Source organism: Hypanus sabinus, chromosome X1 (genome assembly GCF_030144855.1).
Source record: "Hypanus sabinus isolate sHypSab1 chromosome X1, sHypSab1.hap1, whole genome shotgun sequence".
Taxonomy (NCBI): Eukaryota; Metazoa; Chordata; class Chondrichthyes; order Myliobatiformes; family Dasyatidae; genus Hypanus; species Hypanus sabinus.
The window spans coordinates 8685247-8705931 of record NC_082738.1 but is presented as its reverse complement, the minus strand read 5'-3'; the positions used below and the strand labels follow the sequence as shown (position 1 = coordinate 8705931).

At 42.6% G+C, this 20685-nt stretch overlaps 1 protein-coding gene across 4 annotated transcripts in view; it reads right to left on the bottom strand.

Moving 5' to 3' along the window:
* mrc2 (mannose receptor, C type 2) overlaps positions 1 to 20685 on the bottom strand; it is a 230419-nt gene that overhangs the window by 68992 nt on the left and 140742 nt on the right. For all 4 annotated transcript variants that reach the window (XM_059955742.1, XM_059955739.1, XM_059955740.1 and 1 more), the window contains exons 13-15: positions 12482 to 12624; positions 11685 to 11781; positions 10819 to 10957 (exon numbers count right to left, since the gene is read on the bottom strand). In XM_059955742.1, coding sequence (XP_059811725.1) covers positions 10819 to 10957; positions 11685 to 11781; positions 12482 to 12624 — 379 coding nt within the window. The remainder of the gene's footprint in view (positions 1 to 10818; positions 10958 to 11684; positions 11782 to 12481; positions 12625 to 20685) is intronic.

The following is a 20685-nucleotide window of genomic DNA, read 5'->3' as shown; positions in this document are numbered from 1 at the left end:
ATTGCAGAGGGCCTTCAGGAGGTAGTTGCTCCACTGGTGAAGCTCCAGAAGACCTAGAAGGTGGCTAATGTTGTTCTGTTGGGGTAGCAAGAACAAGCAGGTCAGCCTGACTTCAGTAGTGGGGAAGTTACTGGAAGGAACTCTGAGGGAGGGGATCCTCTTGCATTCAAATAGACAGAGTCCGATTCGGAGGAGTCATTGGGCTTTGCTCGATGACCTTTATAGAGTTTTGAAGTGAAGGCACTGAGTATAGGAGTTGGGACGTTATGTTGCAATTGCATAAGTCACTGGTGAGAACTGCATACAGTTTTGGTCACCCTGTTGTAGGAAACAGGTGGATAAAGGGTAAAGAATTCAGAAAAAAAATTATGAGAATATTGGCAGGACTAGACCTGTGCTATAGGAATAAGTTGTTCAGGCTGGGTCTTTATTCCTTGGAACATAGGAGAATGAGGGGTGACCTTATAGAAAAGTTTATAATTATGAGAGGAATTGATAAGGTATATGGTAATAGTCTTTGCCTCAGGGTAGGGCCAACCAAAACTAGGGGGCATGAATTTAGGATGAGAGAGGCAAGATTTAATAAGGACCTGATGGGCAAATTTTCCAAGTGGAGAGTGGTAAGTCTGAAGGAAATGGTTGAGACGGGTTCAATATTTATTATTTAAGAAGCATTTGAATAGGGACTGTGCATGGAAGGGCAGCACTTAAAGGGATATGGACCAAACACAGGAATTTGGGACTAACTGGATTGACACCATGGTTGGCGTGGACTGGTTGGGCCTGTATCACTGCGGTATTGTTCAATGTTCTGTCTCTATTTCTCAAAAATATGACATGTGCCTATACTTGTCACGAACTGTTCAAGAACAGTTACTACCCCTCTACCATCAGGCTCTTGAACAAAGGGGATATTGGAAAGATGTCAACAAAATAGAGAGAGTACAGAGAAGATTTACTAGAATGTTACCTGGGTTTCAGCACCTAAGTTACAGGGAAAGATTGAACAAGTTAGGTCTTTATTCTTTGGAGCATAGAAGGTTGAGGGGGGACTTGATAGAGGTATTTAAAATTATGAGGGGGATAGATAGAGTTGACGTGGATAGGCTTTTTCTATTGAGAGTAGGAGAGATTCAAACAAGAGGACATGAGTTGAGAGTTAAGGGGCAAAAATTTAGGGGTAACATAAGGGGGAATTTCTTTACTCAGAGAGTGGTAGCTGTATGGAATGAGCTTCCAGTAGAAGTGGTAGAGGCAGGTTCGGTATTGTCATTTAAAGCAAAATTGGATAGGTATATGGACAGAAAAGGAATGAAGGATTATGGGCTGAGTGCGGGTCAGTGGGATTAGGTGAGAGTATGTGTTCAGCATGGACTAGAAGGGCCGAGATGGCCTGTTTCCGTGCTGTAATTGTTATATGGTTATAGATAACTACACTCACTTGCCTCATCATTGAAATGTTCCCACAACCAATCATCTTACTTTAGGGACACTTTATCTCATGTTCTTGTTATTTATTGCTATCTATTTAAATTTGCACAGTTTGTTGCCTGCATTCTGGTTGATCTTTCATTGATCCTGTTATAGTTACTATCCTATAGATTTGCTGATTATGCCTTTAGGAAAATGCATCTCTGGGTTGTACATGGTAACATAAATGCAATTTGATAATATATTTTATTTTGAACTTTGAATTTCTCATGCCCCTATATGTATAATCATAAAGCACTTGCCTGGTATCTTGTAAGGATACATCAGTCCTCTGAATCAACACTAATCCATCATCTATCCCCATAAAGAGTAAGCTATCATTCACTAATCTACACTCCTCACTATATTTCGTTGGCTTTTTCTCTCACTAATATATCACAGCTAATGATATTCAACGCTAAATTATCATGTCTGTGCTGTTCATTAATGTATCACTCTGTTGTACCTTTCACCAATATATTATTGGACAGTATCCCACAAGAATCAAGGGATATGGGGACAAGGCAGGAACCGGGTATTGATAGTAGTTGATCAGCCATGATCTCAGAATGGCGGTGCTGGCTCGAAGGGCCAAATGGTCTACTTCTGCACCTATTGTCTATAAAAATACCCACTGCATCTATTTACCAGCTACCTTCACCTACCTTTGTCCCAGAAGTATTGCAACTTCTGTCTGCATCTCTTAATAATGTAATATTCATCAATATCTATCCCACAAATATTCCACACCTGTGAGCTACACACCACTACATCAATAATTAATATTTCTCACTTACCTACTATCCATCATTAGTCTTGACTAACATGTCGTCTGTCTGTATCCCCGCTAACGCATCATCCATCTGCTCGCTCACTAACGCATCACCCATCTGAATGCCACACTAATGTATCATCCACCTTCACTCACAATAAGACATCACCTGTCTGTAACTCACGCTGGTGCATCACACAGCATTCCTACATCAACCATCTGTGGCCCACAAAGAGGTATCACCTACCTTCATCCTCACCAAGCATAATCAGCCTTTATACCTCACTCAAACACTAGCTGTCTATGTTCCTCATTAATAAATTACACTGTCAGTAAAGATTCTGCTTCCTGGATACTTTTGGGTATATCTTATGGATTTTGGGCTGCTGATTATGAAACTTAAAATGAAATTTCCCTATCATGCACCATTTTTTTGAAATCATCTATATTTGTTATTTTAATTCATAATTCAAGTCAATTAAAATGTTGTCCACAATGTACGCTGCAAAGTTTTCTACCTTCTCCAGACATGCCTGGGCATGCTTAGGCAGGGCGGATGCTGCATGGCAGGACAGGTTTTAGAAAGGCTAAAGACTTCCGTGAAGGATTTTGATATTTGAGACAGATGTTTCCCGGAATAACTGATGCCAAGATTAAAGAAGATATTTTTGTTGGTCCCCAAATCAAAGAGGTCATCAATGACAGGCAGTTCGAAGAATTAGTGGGACTGGAAAAAATCACGCTGAAGGCATTCAAGGATGTTGTTGAAAATTTTCTTGGCAACTACAGAGCATCGAACTACGTGGAGCTGGTTGACAACGTGTTTCATGCATACAAAACCATGAAGTGCAACATGTCACTGAAGATTCATTTTCTGCGTTCCCATTTAGACTTCTTCCCTGCAAATCTTGGTGCTGTCAGTGACGAACATGGTGAAAGGTTTCACCAGGACATTGTGGTCATGTAGAATGTATCAGGGCAACTGGATGATTATTGGTTGATTATTATTGGACAGTTAAGCGAGAAGCCTCAGGTACTGAGTACAAATGAAAATCATCAACAAAACAATTTTAGCTTAGATAAACTATTGCAAAGCATCAGCACTGTTATGTAATTAAATGCATTATATTCAATAAAAGTTAATTTCTTGCCTTTCCAAATTCCTACGTGATACAAGAAGTCTTAAACTATATTTGTGCTCAGCTTCAAGTCATCTATCATAAGCAAAATAAAAAATTCTGAGGAAGCAACACTTTTGAAAAAATTTATTGTCCAGTGTTATCAAATGGAATCCCCACTGAAACATAACCAGCCTGTATCAAACTAATATGTTATCTGTTTACTTAACAACAATCCACGTCTACTACACCTTTCACTAGGTTTTCAGATATTAGGGGATGTAGGGTCAGTGCAGGATAATGGTGTCATTATCTCATTAAATGATGGAACAGGATCAAGGGGCTAAATGGCCTCTTCTTGCTTCTATTTCTTCTATGTTTGTATCCATGTACATCAGTCCTATCTGTATCCCAGACGAACATATCAAATTGCCTGTAACCCCCACTAATAGTACGAGAGAAAATGTGCAATCATTCAATAGGCAGTATTTAAGGAGTGAGAAAGAGGTCCATGGCCGTTCAACTGAACCAGCAAAAGCTGGAGGTGAAATAAGTTTTAAATTGTAGAGAAAAGAGGAAGGGGAACAGAGAGCTAAATGGGAAACACAGAAGCAGGAAGAGACAATTTGGTCCCTCAAACCTGTTCACAATTCAGCAGGTTCATGGCTGATCATTGACCTCAACATGATTTTCTTCTATCCCCATTGCTATTGTGTTCCCTTTTAATTCACTGAATATCAATGCCTCTTTTGAATGCAACCAATGGCTGAACTTCCACAGCCGCTCTGGAAAGCCTCACCATCCTCTGAGGGGAAGAAGGAAGTTCTCAGCCCAGTCCTAAATGGCCCACTCCTATTTTGTGACAGTGACCCTGGTTCCTGGTTTCGTAGCTATGGGAAACTTCTCCCCCCAAACCTGAATTTTGTACATTTCACCACTCATGCCTGTAAAGCAGGGGGTTAATGGTAGGGTCCACGGCATAAAAAAGGTTGGGAACCCTTGGGCTTCTTCAAACAGAGAGTGGTGGGAGTGTGGAATGAACTGCCAGATGAAGATGTAAATGCGGGCGCACTTTTAACATTTAAGAAAAACTTGGACAGGTACATGGATGAGAGGTGTATGGACGGATATGGTCCAGGTGCAGGTCAGTGGGACTAGGCAGAAAAATGGTTCGGCACATCCAAGAAGGGCCAAAAGGCCTGTTTCGGTACTGTAATGTTCTACGGTTCTAACCCCTTCCATAAAGGTTTGGAAATAAAGGTCTAGCCTACTTGATCTTCCCTCATGTGACAGACCCGCCATCCCAGGCACCCACCTGGCAAATTTTACAGAACAGAATTCTTCAGGTTAGGTGACTAAAAGTGCTCTGTTCTGAAAATCAAAATGCACTCTATCCATCGGATTCCCCTCATCCACTTCACTGGACAGATTATCAAAGAACTCCAGTAGTTTATTTAAACTCAATTTCCTTTTATTCATCAGTCCAACAGATTCCAATGTTTTCTCAACTACCGATGTCAGACAGATCAATAGTTCCTCTTGTACCAAGATGAGGCCTCGTTATATTCTGTCTGGGTAGTCTCCAGCCTGATGGCATGAATACTGATTTCTCCTTCGGATATAAAAAATCTCCCCCTCCCCACTCTGACTTTTTCTTACCTGCTTATCACTTCGCCTTGGGTCCACTCTCCTCTCCTATCAGATTCCTTCCTCTCCAGCCCTCGACTTTTCCTACCCACCTGGCTTCACCCATCACCTTCTGACTATCCTCTTTACACTCCCCACCACCTTTTTACTCTGGTGTCTTCCCCCTTCTTTTTCAGTCCTGAGGAAGGGTCTTAGCCGAGAACATCGATTGTTTATTCCCCTCCACAGATGCTGCTTGACCTGCTGAGTTCCTCCAGCATCTTATGTGTGTAGCTTCAATAGTTCCCTGTTTTCTTCCTCCTCCTTTATTAAAATCAGGAGATGTAGTCAGGTGATACACAAGCAGGGGACAAGGGCCAGGATGTGCGGTGAGGTTGGTCTCAGACTCTCACCCTCACTTTTTCTCCTGGTACATTGATGGCTGCATTAATACTGCTTCCTGCTAACGTGCTGCTTCATCAGCTTTGCTGCCAGTTTCCACCCTGCTCTCATATTCCTCATCTATGCCAAAATAAGAAAATACAAAATGCAGCTGGCCTACTACCCGCCAGTCTCTTGAGTAAATCCCAGAATTCTAATTATTAGGCTTGTTGTTTACATTTAAAGTAAGGAATCTACTGTTTATTTACTAAATCTTATTCCTGCAATTTAATATCTGGTATACAGTTGTGAACTCTCCATTTCCATCTATTGCACTCTGACCTCTGATTCCACATGCACCTCTATCCTGACACAATACACAATGTTCTTGCCTGCTTTATTCTAGTAGCAGTTTGGCAATCCTTGTTGGCACTGCGTTCAGCTCAAGCTCCCTTTTGAATTTGCTCAAACTGTTGGATATATTCTCTTCCAGATTCCTTCCGTGATGTGGCTACAGCACATGACTTTAGTGGTATGCCAGCTGACTCCATACTTCCAAACAGGCAGATAGGTGACATATGCTTTCAATCAGAGTTCATTGAAACTGTTCTTACTTGCAATGCCACTATCGTCCAGCAGGTGCCTCCCTAATGCAGCCTATGAACTGGGACACTGGTACTTCTCACTTAGCATTTAGGATGTGCTCCTAGGAAGGGAAGCACTTGAAAGCAGCTCCATCAGGAGCATTTAAGTGTTAACACTGCTCTCGGAGCTGTATCTCTGGGCTCTCGGTGCTGTATATCTGGGCACTTGGTGTAAACCCCAGTCTTTCTTGCCACCTCAAAATCAAGTTTATTATCACTGACACACCTGTATTTCATGAAACTTTTGGCTTTGTGGCAGCAGAACAGTGCAATACACAAAAAAACCCTTAAGTTATAATAAGAAGTACATTTAGTAAGTAAATGCATAATGTAAAAAGAGAGCAAAACTGTGAGGTAGCATTCATCAGCTCATGGACCGTTCACAAATCTGACGGCAGAGGGGAAGATGCTGTTCCTAAAATGTTGAGTGCGTGTCTTCAGGCTCCTGTACCTCCTCCTTGATGATAATCATGGGAAGAGGCATATCCTAGATAGTGAGGGCCCTTCAAAATGGGTGCTGCCTTTTTGAGGCATTGCCTTTTGAATGGAGTGACCAACGTAATCAAAGAGCCCACCCACCCTGGCCATTCTCTCCCATCAGGCAGAGGATACAAAACCCCGAAAGCACGCACTCCAGGATCAAGGACAGCTTCTATCCCACTGATCTCAAATTTTTGTTCTCTCTTTACATGCTACCAGTGCAAAACATTGCAGGAGTAGTCCCAGTTGTCGGGTTTGTCACTGGGAATATCTGGCTATCAACAAAGCATAACATCTTTTAGGCAACACAATTTGTCAGGACGTTTGAATGTAATTTTAACATTGAAATATAGCAAAGAGGTGAAGAAAAATAATCTCTTCAAAGGGTGATGGGAAGAAATAATAGTCTCTCTGAAAGTCACGGGAACAGGGTCAACACACATTCGAAGAACCTAAAGATTTATGTGTGAAGCCAAGAAAGTGCAGAAAAATAGAAGAGCAAGGAAACAGGACAAGAGGCACAAACTGGAAAGACAAAAGACTGCAGCCACAAAGTTGCTGAAGGAACTCAGCAGTTCAGGCAGCATCTATAATCATCTGTCCAGAGAAGGGTCGCGATCTGAAATGTCAACTGTCCATTTCCCTTCATAGATGCTGCCTGACCCACTGAGTTCCTCGGCTGCTTTGTCTGTAACGATAGCAAATAAATTAATTGACAGACTCAATACTGACCTTGATACCCAGAAAGCAAAACATTCCATTAATGGTCCACTTACATTTGATCATGAAACCTATCTAGCCTGACAGATCCGGTACAATTCAGCAGCAAACAAGCAGTAATTCATGTTACCCATTTGCAGCTTCTCAGCTCCTGATGGGAGATTTGACCCTAATTTTCTGCACCAGAAAGGTGGACCCAGCATAGCATTTCCCAGAGTTGTGTCAATGATAGGAAAACTGTAGATCTTGTTTACTTCTACAACAATCAGCTTTGGGGAACCCCTTTTTCCCTGAAATAATGTACAGTATTTAAAGAGACAAAGCTCACTCTGCAATGCTCATTTGATTGCTCAACTCTATTTTCTCACCTATTGCTAAGTCTTCTTTGCATCTTCAGTGGCTTTTCTGCATTCAAATGGGGTCTCTATACATCTGACATCATCTCTTACAGACTGGAATGAAAACGGTGCCAAGATATCACGGTGCGTTTCTGGTTTCTATCACTCCTTTTTTGGTGTTGTTTTGTGTGATTTTGATCGAGGGGGACTGGTGCTGTGGCCTGCTGATAATGAGCTACGCAGCACTGGATTGAACTGAACTGAACGTGCCTGGACTCTTTCAATGACTTTGTGATTTGGTATTTTGCACTCTTTGCTTTTCACTTGTTTCTTTTCTGCTGTTTGCGCAATTTATTCTTTTTTTGCACGTTGGGTGTTTGATGTTTTTCTATGAATGGTTTTCTGTGGGGAAGACCAATCTCAGGGCCATATACAACATACATAAATGTACAGTACTTTGAATCCTTGAATCTTTGACACTGCAAACAGCCACAGGCATCATGTGGAAGGAGGAATAGAATACACAAGATATTACAGTGCTACACATTCAGTTAATACATTTTCTAGGTTTCACCAAGGCTGAGATGTGTGACTTCCTGCAACCTCAACTACATCCTCATGTATGTGCCCAGATGATTCTCACTGCTGAAGTCAAAGTCACCATACTCTCTGCTTCCAGCTTTGCAGTCCATCTCGGCATCTACTGCTGATCTGTACCACACCTCCTATATTTTGTGGCATAGTGGTAGGCACAATGCTTTACAGTACCAGTGACCCAGGTTCGATTCCTGCCGCTGTCTGCAATGAGTTCATACATTCTCCCCGTGACCGCATGGGTTTCCTCCGGGTGCTTCAGTTTCCTCCCACAGTCCAAAGACATACCAGTTGGTAGGTTAATTAGTCATTGTAAATTGTCCGGTGACTAGGCTGGGAGTAAATCAGGGCAGCACGGCTTGTAGGATAGGAAGGGCCTATTCCACACTGTATCTCAATAGATAAATAAATATATATTTTTTGGTCAGTATGCATTAGGAAGATTCCCCAAGTCTGTTCACATGCAGAGAAAACTTCATCCACCTTCTCTTCACTGCACCGGCATGGCACAGCACAACAAGCTTCAGGACTATGTACCACTGCAGGATCCCAACAGTGCAGGCACCCAAACATTGTTTTCATGTAATACACCCCTTGCAGAATCTTATCTGCAACTAGCTATAGCTCTGGAGGGCCCCCAAGAAGAATTTTTGTTCTCCAGCAGCCCCTATTGATCCTTGTTTGTTACTTTGGAAGCATTCTCCATCCTCACCTTGTTCATTGCAGCAGAACCTCTCGTGGGAAGCAGCACTCTCTAGTAGTCAGAGTAGTGCTCTTTGAATTACGTCTGCATCCACTAACTGGCTCCCAGGAAAGCAGCGCTGAAACCTTGGAATAGATCAATGGAATCTGCTGCAGAATGCTATTAGACCAGGAAACCTGGTTTCTGTTTCTCACCACACAGTACGAAAAGTTTCAAGGCAACTGGTAAAATGCACTTGTGTACAATGTAGAGATGTTATAGTGCCAAAAAAAGAAAAGAAATTTTCCTTTAATTAGTTTTCATATTTTTGTGGTCTCCCCTTTAATTGCTTTTGGAATTAATCAAAATGATAAAAGTTGTCATGAATTTTTCAGAATTAGGCAAAACTAAATAACACCAGATACTTACCACAGGTCATTGAAAAGGAGTGTGCTTAACTTCATTGCAAAATGGAGTATTAAGGGTAGGATACAAAACTGTCTTATTCCAGGAATTCATTAGCCCAGAAATTCTTTTTGTCCTTTTCATGAAGTAATCATTATATCATGTGCAAATGCATTTTAATAAGTGCCTTTAAGCTAATCGCCCTGTGTCCTGTGATTTACGGAACAACACTGTCAGGTTCCTGGGTTTAAAACAATTCTGTGTTAAGATTGCACATGTGCAGTTGTATTGATCTATTCCAAGGTTATGTAGCAGCCAGTACCCAGCCTCACAGCTTGTACCATGAGAGCCAGACAACTGACACACACATATGGAGCACTCTTCCAGCTACTGGAGAGTGCTGCTTCCAGCAGAGTTGCTGCTCAGTGAAAGGGGTGGGAATAGAGAATGCTCCTGGAGTCTCAAACAGGGGCCTGTGCAGGCTGGTAGGGAATGGAAATACTGTGTATCTACTGCAAGGATGATCAGAATATCGATCACATCATTTCAGAACCTATAAATCATTACTAAAGAGTTTTAGAAAGTTGCTTAAAAACACAGACCAAAAGGGCCCAGAGAGTGAGGCAGACACCAGCAGGAATAGGAGAGCAATCTGGCAGCAAGTGGTTTGAAGATTAGATTTTAGGTGATAGTAATGCCTACAGGAATGATGGAGAATTACAATAAACTAGGTAGGTGTTAAAGGATCTGGGAGTGAATGGATCAAACGTTTGAAGAGTACAGGAAATAAGCTGGAGAGAAATTAGACTGAGTGAGATATTAATGGATAGGATGTGGTTTCAGACTGAATGGAGTATTAACAGAGATGAGGATTCCGGGAATGAACATGTTGGCTGTTATAATTTCACAGATGAAAGCTGAATTTGCTTGTTTCCTGCTTTCTGTAACGAAACCAGTCATATTTAAAGTAATGACCATTAGACTGTGTGAGAGCGAGAGAGGGGGGAGAGAGAGGGAGGGAGGGAGAGGGAGAGGGGGGAGAGGGAGGGGGAGGAGAGAGAGAGAGAGAGAGAGAGAGAGAGAGAGAGAGAGAGAGAGAGAGAGAGAGAGATTGTTCCTTCACTGATGTGTTACTGAGAAGGTGACAGTGGTAATGGTTCACTAGCCTGTGCTGAGTGCTCAAACCTTACAGGCTTTTTCTCTGCTTTGAGGTGATATAACTTGTTCCACTCTGGGCAGAAGGAGATTATTGCAACCTCCCACTAAATGTTGTCTGGATGCTGGGAATATTGCCGAAGGCTACTATTCCAGAATACTTTCCCAGCTAGACCCTTCAAGAGCATAAGGCAGAATATTATTAGTTATTGAATTCCATGTCCAATGATTGTTCTCTGTGATTTGTGCTACATGGTCACTTAATTTAGCCTTTCACTCCACTCCAAAAATTCAAATTGTAAGTCAGGAATCTCAGAAGCTGAGGGTGACCTGCAGCACCAAACACAGAACAAATAGGCCGAGGCTCCATTCGGTTTGCCCGAAGCAGTTGCTTTCTGCAGATCCCCGTCCCTCCCATCATCGCTATTCCTACCTTTGCGTATCTTGCAAATCCAGTCCAGCTGAATCTCACATCGCACAGAACGCCACAGTGAGGCAGCGATATCTGTGACCGCACAGCGACGGATGTTGTCGTCGTCGTAGGTATCCCGCCCAAAGTTATTGTAGGAATACTGTGGAGGGAGGATACGGGTTTCAGATGTGGCCTGCATCACGATCTGCATTCTTCAGAGTTTCAAACAATGAGGAGTACTCTAACTGAGGCACTACAGGGTGGACACTGGAACGTTGTCACTCGTGGGGAACTGGCAAGGGCTGGGGTCAGTGGGAGCACCTTGACAGGCCGAGCGGTCTACTCCTGCACTATGTTAATGAGCCTTCCAGGCTCTGGACCAGGGAGAGGACACAGCTATGCCTTCGCAGCAACTAGCATTTATAATTTTTATCATTGTCAAAGGTGTTTCAAGGCATCAGCAGCAGATAAAGCTTGGCACACATCCATATATAGTTATTAGGTCTACCTGTTCAGAGGCTGCTGAGGCCAACAATAGTGTAGCAAAGGCAGTGGGGAATAGCAAGAGCCAAAGGGAACTTGTGCTCAAAGTACAGTTGTCTATTATGGTCAACAATTTATCATAATCATAAGTTACACATTTGCTTCATTGTTGACTGTATCACCCATTATCAGTGTGAGAAGGAAACATTCACGTAAAATCATTTACTCTGTGTAGGTGTCAATGGCTGTATAAGGTACACTGGGAATTAAACATGGAACAAGCTAGGAGAACAGGAAGGTTAATCAGGGTGTGGTGTTTAGCTGACAAAACAATACTGACGTCCTGGTAAAGAGCACTAAGTTAGCCTTTGTTCATTCCATGCGAGCCTTGTTCAGATACTCACTCCTGTCCCATCACTCCATGTCCAGCTGCGGTCAGTCCCAGGGTTCCGCCTATTCAGCCCAAGCCAGAACCAATGATACTCATGGTCCTCCGATTCCCTGGGAACCAGGAACACAGAGTGAGAGGTCCAACAATGACTCTACATCCATCTCCTAACTTTCACCATCACAGTGTTGCTTTGAATTTTGATTACCACAGAATTAAATGAGATTGTGGGGACAGATAGAGATTTTGTAGATTGTGGGTCATGTTGCAAGCAGAGGGATTAGATATAGATTGACAGGGGAAGTGGGAAGCAAGCCAGATGTATATGGTGAGCTGGGTGCTATGGAGTCATGTAGAATTTGTGTGTGAGCTGGTATTTGTTATGTATCAGACATTATATAGGAGTTAGAGATTGTATGATATGCTGTGGAGTTACACAGATACTGCAGGTCAGATTGGGTTGTGACAATAATCTGCAATTTAAAGGTTATAGGTTCATGAAGGTTGTGGTAAGGTTACACAAGGTTTACGGTGAGCTTGCATTGTGACAGTGGAGACTTTCAAAAATGTCTTTAGTTCTGGTAAGGTTCCTACCAGACTTTCAAGCAATATGTTATGGAATTCCAGGGAGTGAGTTGCTAACAGCGTGGAAACAGTGGATCTAATGCAAATTCCACATCCATGCTTTCTAAACACAAGATCTCATCTCCAGAGAAAGCTTGTATGAAAATAAGTCCATGAAGGAAAAGGAAATTAGGCACCCCAAAATGACCCAATGCCTAGCACAAAAAGGAATTTTGTAATCTAACTCACCCAAATATGTCATGGACAATTTTTTCAGCAAACTTCTCTTCTTCAAAGCTGCTGATGCTGAGCAATTGAGCTCCTTGCTCACGGCAGAACATGTGTGCTTGCACCCAGTTCTTCTTACCATAGATGGTGTTGAAGTGAAACACCTGCCCAGAAGGAGAACAAGACAGTCTGCACAGTGTAGATAACACATTAACATTCAGACGTTTAGGACAAGAGAAATCACTGGTAAAGGTTCAAAAAGTTCGTAAATTTATTATCAAAGTACGTATATGTCGCCATATGCAACCCTGAGATTCGATTTCTTGTGGGCATACTCAGTAAATACACAATATCACAGGTATGTCAGAGGATGCAGCAGAAGAATAAGATCTGTGACCAACTCCTGTATTATTGGTATGTTAACTGAGCCTTAAGTATTGGCCAGGGAGCCACTTTTCAGACCACTACAGGAGCTTGCACAAGCTATAAACTCAGAACATAACACCTCCTCTGATGGACTGTGAAATACTCTCTTCCGAACAAAGCCACATTGCAGTTGTTGCTTGGTACAAGCCACAAGTCTTTAAGATGAGTGGAGGAACTTTTCAGAGAAATGTCAGAGATAAATGAGTGAGAGTGGAGATACATCTCTACCAAAGGAAGTGTAAGGCACTCCTCCCTTCTGCCAGCCTGCAGGTCACCCTTGGGTAAAGTGTAGCACCAGCTTAGCACCCCTCCCCCCCAAGATCAGGGCCACATGAAGGCATGGGAGCAGGTGGTGGATGGTCGTACGAGCAGATGGTCCTGGTTACGTGACCACTGTCGCCAGGCAGACAATCTCTGAAGAGTATTGATAATGGCTGGGGTCACCATCTTGTAAAGACACTGCCCGGAAGAAGAAAATGGCAAACTACTGTATAAAAACTTGCCTAGAACAACCATGATCACCTGCGTCATACGATACAGCACATAACAAGTGAACGAACAGTCAGGCAGAGCGTTTAGGATGGAGGTGAGGAAGAACTGCTTTTCCCAAAGTGTGGTGAGTCTGTGGAATTCTCTGCCCACTGAAACAGTGGAGGCTACCTCAGTAAATATATTTAAGACAAGGTTGGATAGGTTTTTGCATAGTAGGGGAATTAAGGATTATGGGGAAAAGGCAGACAGGTGGAGATGAGTCCATGGTCAGATCAGCCATCCTATTGAATGGCGGAACAGGCTTGATGGGCCAGATGGCCGACTCCTTCTCCTATTTCTTATGTACTTTACAGAGTGGTGGGTGCCTGCACTGTCTGAGACGGTGGGAGAGACTGATACAATAGGGGCATGTACAAAGGCTCTTAGATAGGCACATGGAGCCTCTCTCATCCATCTGGGCTAAAGGTCCAGCATCTGATTTCTAGAACTGGGTCAGCCTTAGTATGGTGATCTCAGTTTTAAGGGTTTCAAATTTCAGACTTGTTGTTTTCTTGGTAGAGAGGATTCCAGTTTCCTTACAAAGCCGAAGCTTCATAAGGCATTGGTCAGACTGCATTTGGAATATTATGAGCAAGTTTGGGCACAGTATCTGAAGAAAGATATGCTGGCGCTGGAGAGGTCCAAATGTTCTCAAGAATGATAGGCTTAACCTATGAAGATTGTTTGTTATCTCAAATCAATGTGGTTTATAAGGATGAGGCAAGTTCTAGATAAAATGGACAGAGAGGATGCTTCCATTAGTAGGACAGTCAGGGATCTAAACACGTAGCCTTTGAATAAACAGACATCCCTATAAAACCAAGATGAGGGAGGAATTTCTTCAGCCAGAGGATGGTGAATCTGTGCAATTCATTGCCACAGACGGCTGCAGAGCCATGTCACTGGGTGCAGCTGAGGCATTGATTCATAGGTTCTCGATTGGTAACAGGGCTAAGGGCTATGGGGAGAAAGTGGCTGAAAGCAAATCAGCCATGGTTAAATGACAGAGTAGACTCAATAGGCTGAATGGCCTAACCGCTTCCCTTCAAATTATGACTCTCCAATTTGAGAAAAAGTTCTAGAAATATTGAAGTTAAGGAATCCTATAATGGTCTTAAATACCTCAGTTCGATAAGCCTTTAATCTTAATTGTGCTCCTTATAGTTTTCTGAATGTAGATCAACAGGCCAAATGCAAAGGACAGAATGTAACCTCTTCCTGTTCTGGCAGCAAATCCCCTGAAACACATCTAGCATAGGGAGCTGGGATTAAAGTAGATCGGCTGGCCCGAGCTATGGTTTTTGGACTGGCTACTCTCTCTGGCATTTAGAGGTGTGGGTCTGGTTTCTAAGTCAATTGTATCTACTTATTGAATCAGAAATTTAAAGTAGGTGCAGGAAGTGGTGAATCCGCAGGGAGTGGGGGTGCTGGAGTGGGGCAAAAGTTTTAGGCACACATGTATAGCTAGCGTGCCAAAGAGTTTTACACAGTACTGTATATGTCAACATGGAGTAGGGAGCAACTCTGTAAATCTGGCAGGAGCAAAGGATGTTGCGAAGGGTGAGGGTGGGGCGCTGTGGGAGAGGTGTGGGACAGGTGGCAGAGAAGGTGTGCCAGGGGCAGGGGGTAGTGTGGGTGCAGACACACCCAACCCTGAGACACCAGGCAAGATCATTTGATTCCAAACAATTAGTTTATTGATCATTATAGAATGTCTCTCTGTTGCTTCCCACTCCCTCCCCTCTCCCTTCCCCTTTTCCCAACCATGATTCCCATCTCCCTGACCCCTTCCCACTCTCCATAGTGACCCATATCAGAATCAGGTTTATCATCACTCACATTTGTCAGGAAATCTGTTTTTTTTTGTGGCAGCAGTACAGAGCAACACATAAAATTACTACAGCACTATGCAAAAGTACCCTAGCTACGTATATGTGCCTAGGGCTTTTGCACAGTTCTGTAGGTTACAGTATCTCAGGAAGGGAACATTTAATTCAGTAGAGTGGGCTATGTTTGCTGAGCTCATTTGTCTGACAGCTGCTGAAAGGCCAAAGGTTGTGAACAGTTTTGCAATAAGAGTATAATTGTGGAAAATTATACCTATGGGAAGCTTGCCCTCAACTACTTAAAAATTGAGCAAGCTTGATGAGGTCTTGTGATATCAGGTTAAGAATGAAACTTTCTCCCTTTGAATGCTTTATTTCTTTATACTGGGTTGAGTTTCTTGGACATAAGATTGTTTTCTTCAGAGGAAGTAGCACAGTGGTCCTTTCAGCCAGTACTGGGCTGCCTTTTGCCTTCTGGATTTTGCAGGTAGAGCCTTTTCACAGATCAACTCACTGCGATCTTTTCAGACCACAATGAGCACTGTGACTCATGTGTCTCAGCTCTTTTACTCCCGGGAGACAGCTTTGCATAACCACAAGAAATCAAGGCAATTTCAAGCAACATTTTAGTTTGTTTCTATCCATCTTCAACAACTCCAGAAGCTTGACTCGTCCTTTTATTCATGTATGGACACTTGCACATTCCTCTGATACACACTAACTGGACACTGAGTCTAGCCTGGACAGCAACCCACCTCTTCCTATGGTATCCATCTTCCTGGAATATCCTGGATCTCCAGGAAGGGATAACAATCTCTTCGATAATGCTCAGAATTTATAAGAGAGGTTACAAAAGATTTGGATTGTTCTCCTATTCATTGATACTTTAGTCAGCAGTCAATGGAGGCAAAGTGTGTAAAAATGCAATGAAACATTCTGGAAAGCATCCAACTATTAATGGCAACCCCATCAGCACTCCAATTTATCCCATTGTTTATTCAATTGAGCAAGAGGTCACTATAAGTGTGATTTTCCACAATTACACTTCTGCTTTAAGACTACTGCCAGAAGCACAGAGAAGGTAATTATGCCTGAATTTCCATTGAGTGGTTCCAGTAAGCAATGCTCAAGGCTCGGAGAATAGATCTGTGGCACTGCGTGGGTCCCGTGCATTATAATCATTCCATGTTTTATGATTGCTACTGCTCTTCCTCTATGCCAGAAGGCTTCTTCATGATGCATTCCACTTGACATCTTAAAGCATCAGCCACAAAGTCTGTATAAACATTCTAAAAGATCCCACAAAAAGAAAGAGTGAATTTCAAGGCAAGTGCGGAACTACTGTGCCGCTATTCAGCAGCACAGTAGCGTAGCGGCTAGTGTAACACTATTACGCCAGGTTCAATTCCCGCTGCTGTTTGTAAGGATTTTTAATGTTCTCCCCATGACTGCATGGGTTTCCTCTGGGTACTCCGGTTTCCTCCCACATTCCAAAGATGTATGAGTTAGTAGGTTAATTGGTTGCAGGGGTCTAATTGGGTAGCGTGGGCTTGTTGAGCTGGAAGGATCTGTTACTGCGCTGCCGTTATGTGTCACGTCATATAACGTGGGCGATCACGGTCCTCCCATGACCATGATTGTTCTTGGCAATTTTTTCTACAGGTGTGGTTTGCCATTGCCTTCTTCTGGGCAGTGTCTTTACAAGACAGGTGACCCCAGCCATTATCAATACTCTTCAGAGATTGTCTGCCTGGTGTCAGTGGTTGCATAACCAGGACTTGTGATATGCACCAGCTGCTGAATTTCTAAATAATAAATAAATAAATCACAATCTGCTCTGTACAGAGATTGCTTCAAGTGCAAAGGACATTCCATGCTCATTTAGTTAATGTTACTTTCTGTGCTGTGTGCTGGACTACACTGAGTTCTTTCTAATGCTCTGCCATGAGATCTAAGGGGAGGCTTCAACCCAAATAACAGGGCAGGAAACCCACAGGATCTGGTCCAGTCACAAACAAGAGAAAGTCTGCAGATGCTGGAAATCCAAGCAACACACACACAAAATGCTGGAGGAACTCAGCAGGCCAGGCAGCATCTATGGAAAAGAGTCCAGTCAACGTTTTGGACCGAGACCCTTCGGCAGGACTGGAGGGAAAAAAAGCTGAGAAGTAGATTTCAAAGGTAGGGGAGGGGAGGGAGAAACACAAGGTGATAGGTGAAACCAGGAAGGGGAGGGATGAAGTAAAGAGCTGGGAAGTTGATTGGTGAAAGAGACACAAGGCTGGAGAAGGGGGCGTCTGATAGAAGAGGACAGAAGGACATGGAAGAAAGAAAAGGAGGGACTCATATGCTATCTAATGTTATTCTCCCTTAACTGGAGCAGAATATAGCCAGGTGACCTGTAAAACCAGTACTCTCACTCCTGTCAGTTTTTGAAGCTGAGATTAGGTTAAAATTACTCCCTAAAGATGCAATGTAAGAGTGCACTGACAGCCATATACTGCACCTTAAAAAGCAATTTATTCAGCATGTTTCGCATCCATAAATCTTCTAGTGGAATGCAATGAATTGATGTTTGGAAGTGCTGCTGCTATTATAATAGGGTAAGGTGGCGGAGAGGGAGAGAGGAGGAGGAGTAAGAGAATGCAGGGGCCACTTTATTTAGAGGAGTGTAAAACTAGTGGTCATCTTCCCAGTTTGATATTGTTGCCCACAATTCTTTTTCCAGATGGCAAAATCTCATGTGAGATAGTACAGCCAACGTGAAGGGCCCCTCTGGCAAGTAGCAGGCTTTGCTTGCTGAGGGACGCAGCATCTTTCCACAATCTGAATGTTCAGTGGGAAGTGACTGCACCGTGGCAGCACTATTCTGCTGGGGCTTGCAACATGTGTTTTTGGTTAAGATAGAAAATAAATCAGACCAGTAACACTTGAAACAAAAGAGTTCGGCCTCAGCAAGTCTGGTTACTTGGTTCCAATTCCACAGGAAAAGAAGCCCTCGGCCAACATGAATTAAGAGCAGGAATTGTTAATTTATTTTTTGCTCAGTCAGCAGTCTGAGCCTATTGAGAGTTAAATGGAATGAGAGGTCACTTGGTTTGTTTTGCTGATTCCTGCCACGAAGCACAGACAAGTTCCTCTATTGCAGATCTTACAGCACTGCATGTAATGTTCTCCAAAAGGGCTTCCATGTCTTCATAGATCTGCTCCATTACATCATTGGGATACTGCCATCACACGTTTTACATCATACGTAGATCTTGCTCCTTTAAATACTTTGACTGTCTGGTAGGGGGCGGGGGAGGGCTACTGCACAGGATTAAAAGAAGCTGCAGAGAGTTAGAAACTCAGTCAGATTCATCATGGACAATAGCCTTCCCAGCATTCAGCACATCATCAAGGAGCAATGCATCAAAAAGGTGCCATCCATCATTAAGGACCCCCATCACTCAGGTCATGCCCTCTTCTTATTGCTACCTTCTGGAAGGAGGTACAGGAGCCTGAAGGCACACATTCAGCGATTCAGGAACAGTCTTTTTCCCTCTGCCATCTGATTCCTAAATGTACCCATGTACACTACCTCACCACTTTTTAATTTCTTTTTAAGTTCTGGTTGCAGGATGCAACCCGGTGGGAGACCCGTTTGTTCGAGATGGATTGCGAGTGACGTTCAAATGGTGGTGTGGACGTTCACGTTGACGAGGGCACGGCTCATGAGTGACAGAAGTTCAAGATGAGCTCCAACTTGTGCACATTTGACTGTTTAATTAGAATGGGCCCTTTTCTTTTTGTTATTCTTTACTAACCCTTCAGTTAAGCTTCATAAGTATTATTCCTTTAATTGTATGCAGTGTACTGTCTGTTATTTCGTGATATTAATTTGTAACAGGGTAGCAAATTACACAGCATCCAAACTGGGATTTCAGGTGGGAGAGCACCTCAATCATACGAGTTTGGACCTAGACTTAACGCAGCCAAGGAAACCAGGAGATTTCATATACATACTGTAATTCACAGTTCTTTTTCTATTATCATGTATGGCATTGTACTGCTGCCATAAAGTGAACAAATTTCACAACATACGCTGGTGATATTAAACCTAAATCTGATTCTGACTTGGATATTCCCCCATTGTGCCCTTTACAAACAATGGTTTTCGGGCACATTTTTCAGAAGTTTTATCTTGACAACCCAGTTCTTTGGTTAATAGCAACTCAGGGATGTTATGATGATTCAGCAACATAAGTGAAGCCAAGGTTTAGAGAGCTCATTTCTCATAGCGAAACATATTCCTCTTGTATCCCAGCTCTTCTGCTCTAGCAAACCTAGCTGCACTTTGACCTGCTTTTGCCTAATTTAAACCTTTTGGTTTGCCTTACTGAAGCCAATTGATGACCTTGGCCTCCATAAGGTATACATCATTAACTCCCAAATTCTTGCAAACTTGCACATTTATGCAAGGAAGACTTAACCATTACGATCACTCATGCAAGGGTAATGGAAAGTTAAAATGAATCCTTAGATTTTCCTCAGTGCTTTTGGATGGGAAGTCAGATAAAATTACCAAGGCTATGGCTGAACTACATTAAAACTGAACGAAAATTATGCCCATGACACTTACTCTGAATAGATTCAATTCTAATCTTTAATAGAAAGTTTTAAAATGGATTATGTACTTCTCACTGACCAGAACATCTCAAATAACCTTAGCAGTACTTTTAAATCTGTTTTAATGCAGATTTTGATTTCTTGAGGTTATTGACAACATCCCAAAGCTGTCCAAAATAGAATTTAAAATACATTTAAATTATTTACATCAATGGGTCACTTCAGACAGAAAAGAAAAACTGTCATAATCAAGCAATAATCAATCAAGCTTACTTAATGTGCGATTAAGAAATGTTTATGAAAGACATCTCTCTCCCTTGGTGCTGTTGGAGGAGGGTGTCAGAGTTCTGAGTCTCGGGCAAGGGTTCATTGATGCAGTTTGTGGAGTGGACTCTGTAGTTCACATTATGACGTGTTTCTGCTTTCTGGTTGCTCATTTGTTGTTGCTATTTTGGGCGATTTTGATCAGGGCAGACTGCAGATAATGAACTGAATATGCCTGGACTCTTCGATTTTGTACTTTATATTCTGTGTCTTTCGCTCTTATTTTTGTTGCTGATTGTGCGATTTGATTTTTTTTTGTACATGGGTGGGGAAGGGTTGATGTTTTTCTTTGAATGGGTTCCATGGTGTTTCTTTGTTGTGTGGCTGTCTGTGGGGAAGATGAATCTCAGGGTTGTATACTACATGCATACTTTGATAACAAATGTACTTTGAAGCTTTGTATATTTCCTTTTCAAAAGGACATCTGCATCCTTGATTTGAAGGGGATAATGATGGTCAGTGGTAGGTAGGTAGGCAAGAGCGAATGGGTGACAGAGAGGGCTTAAAGCC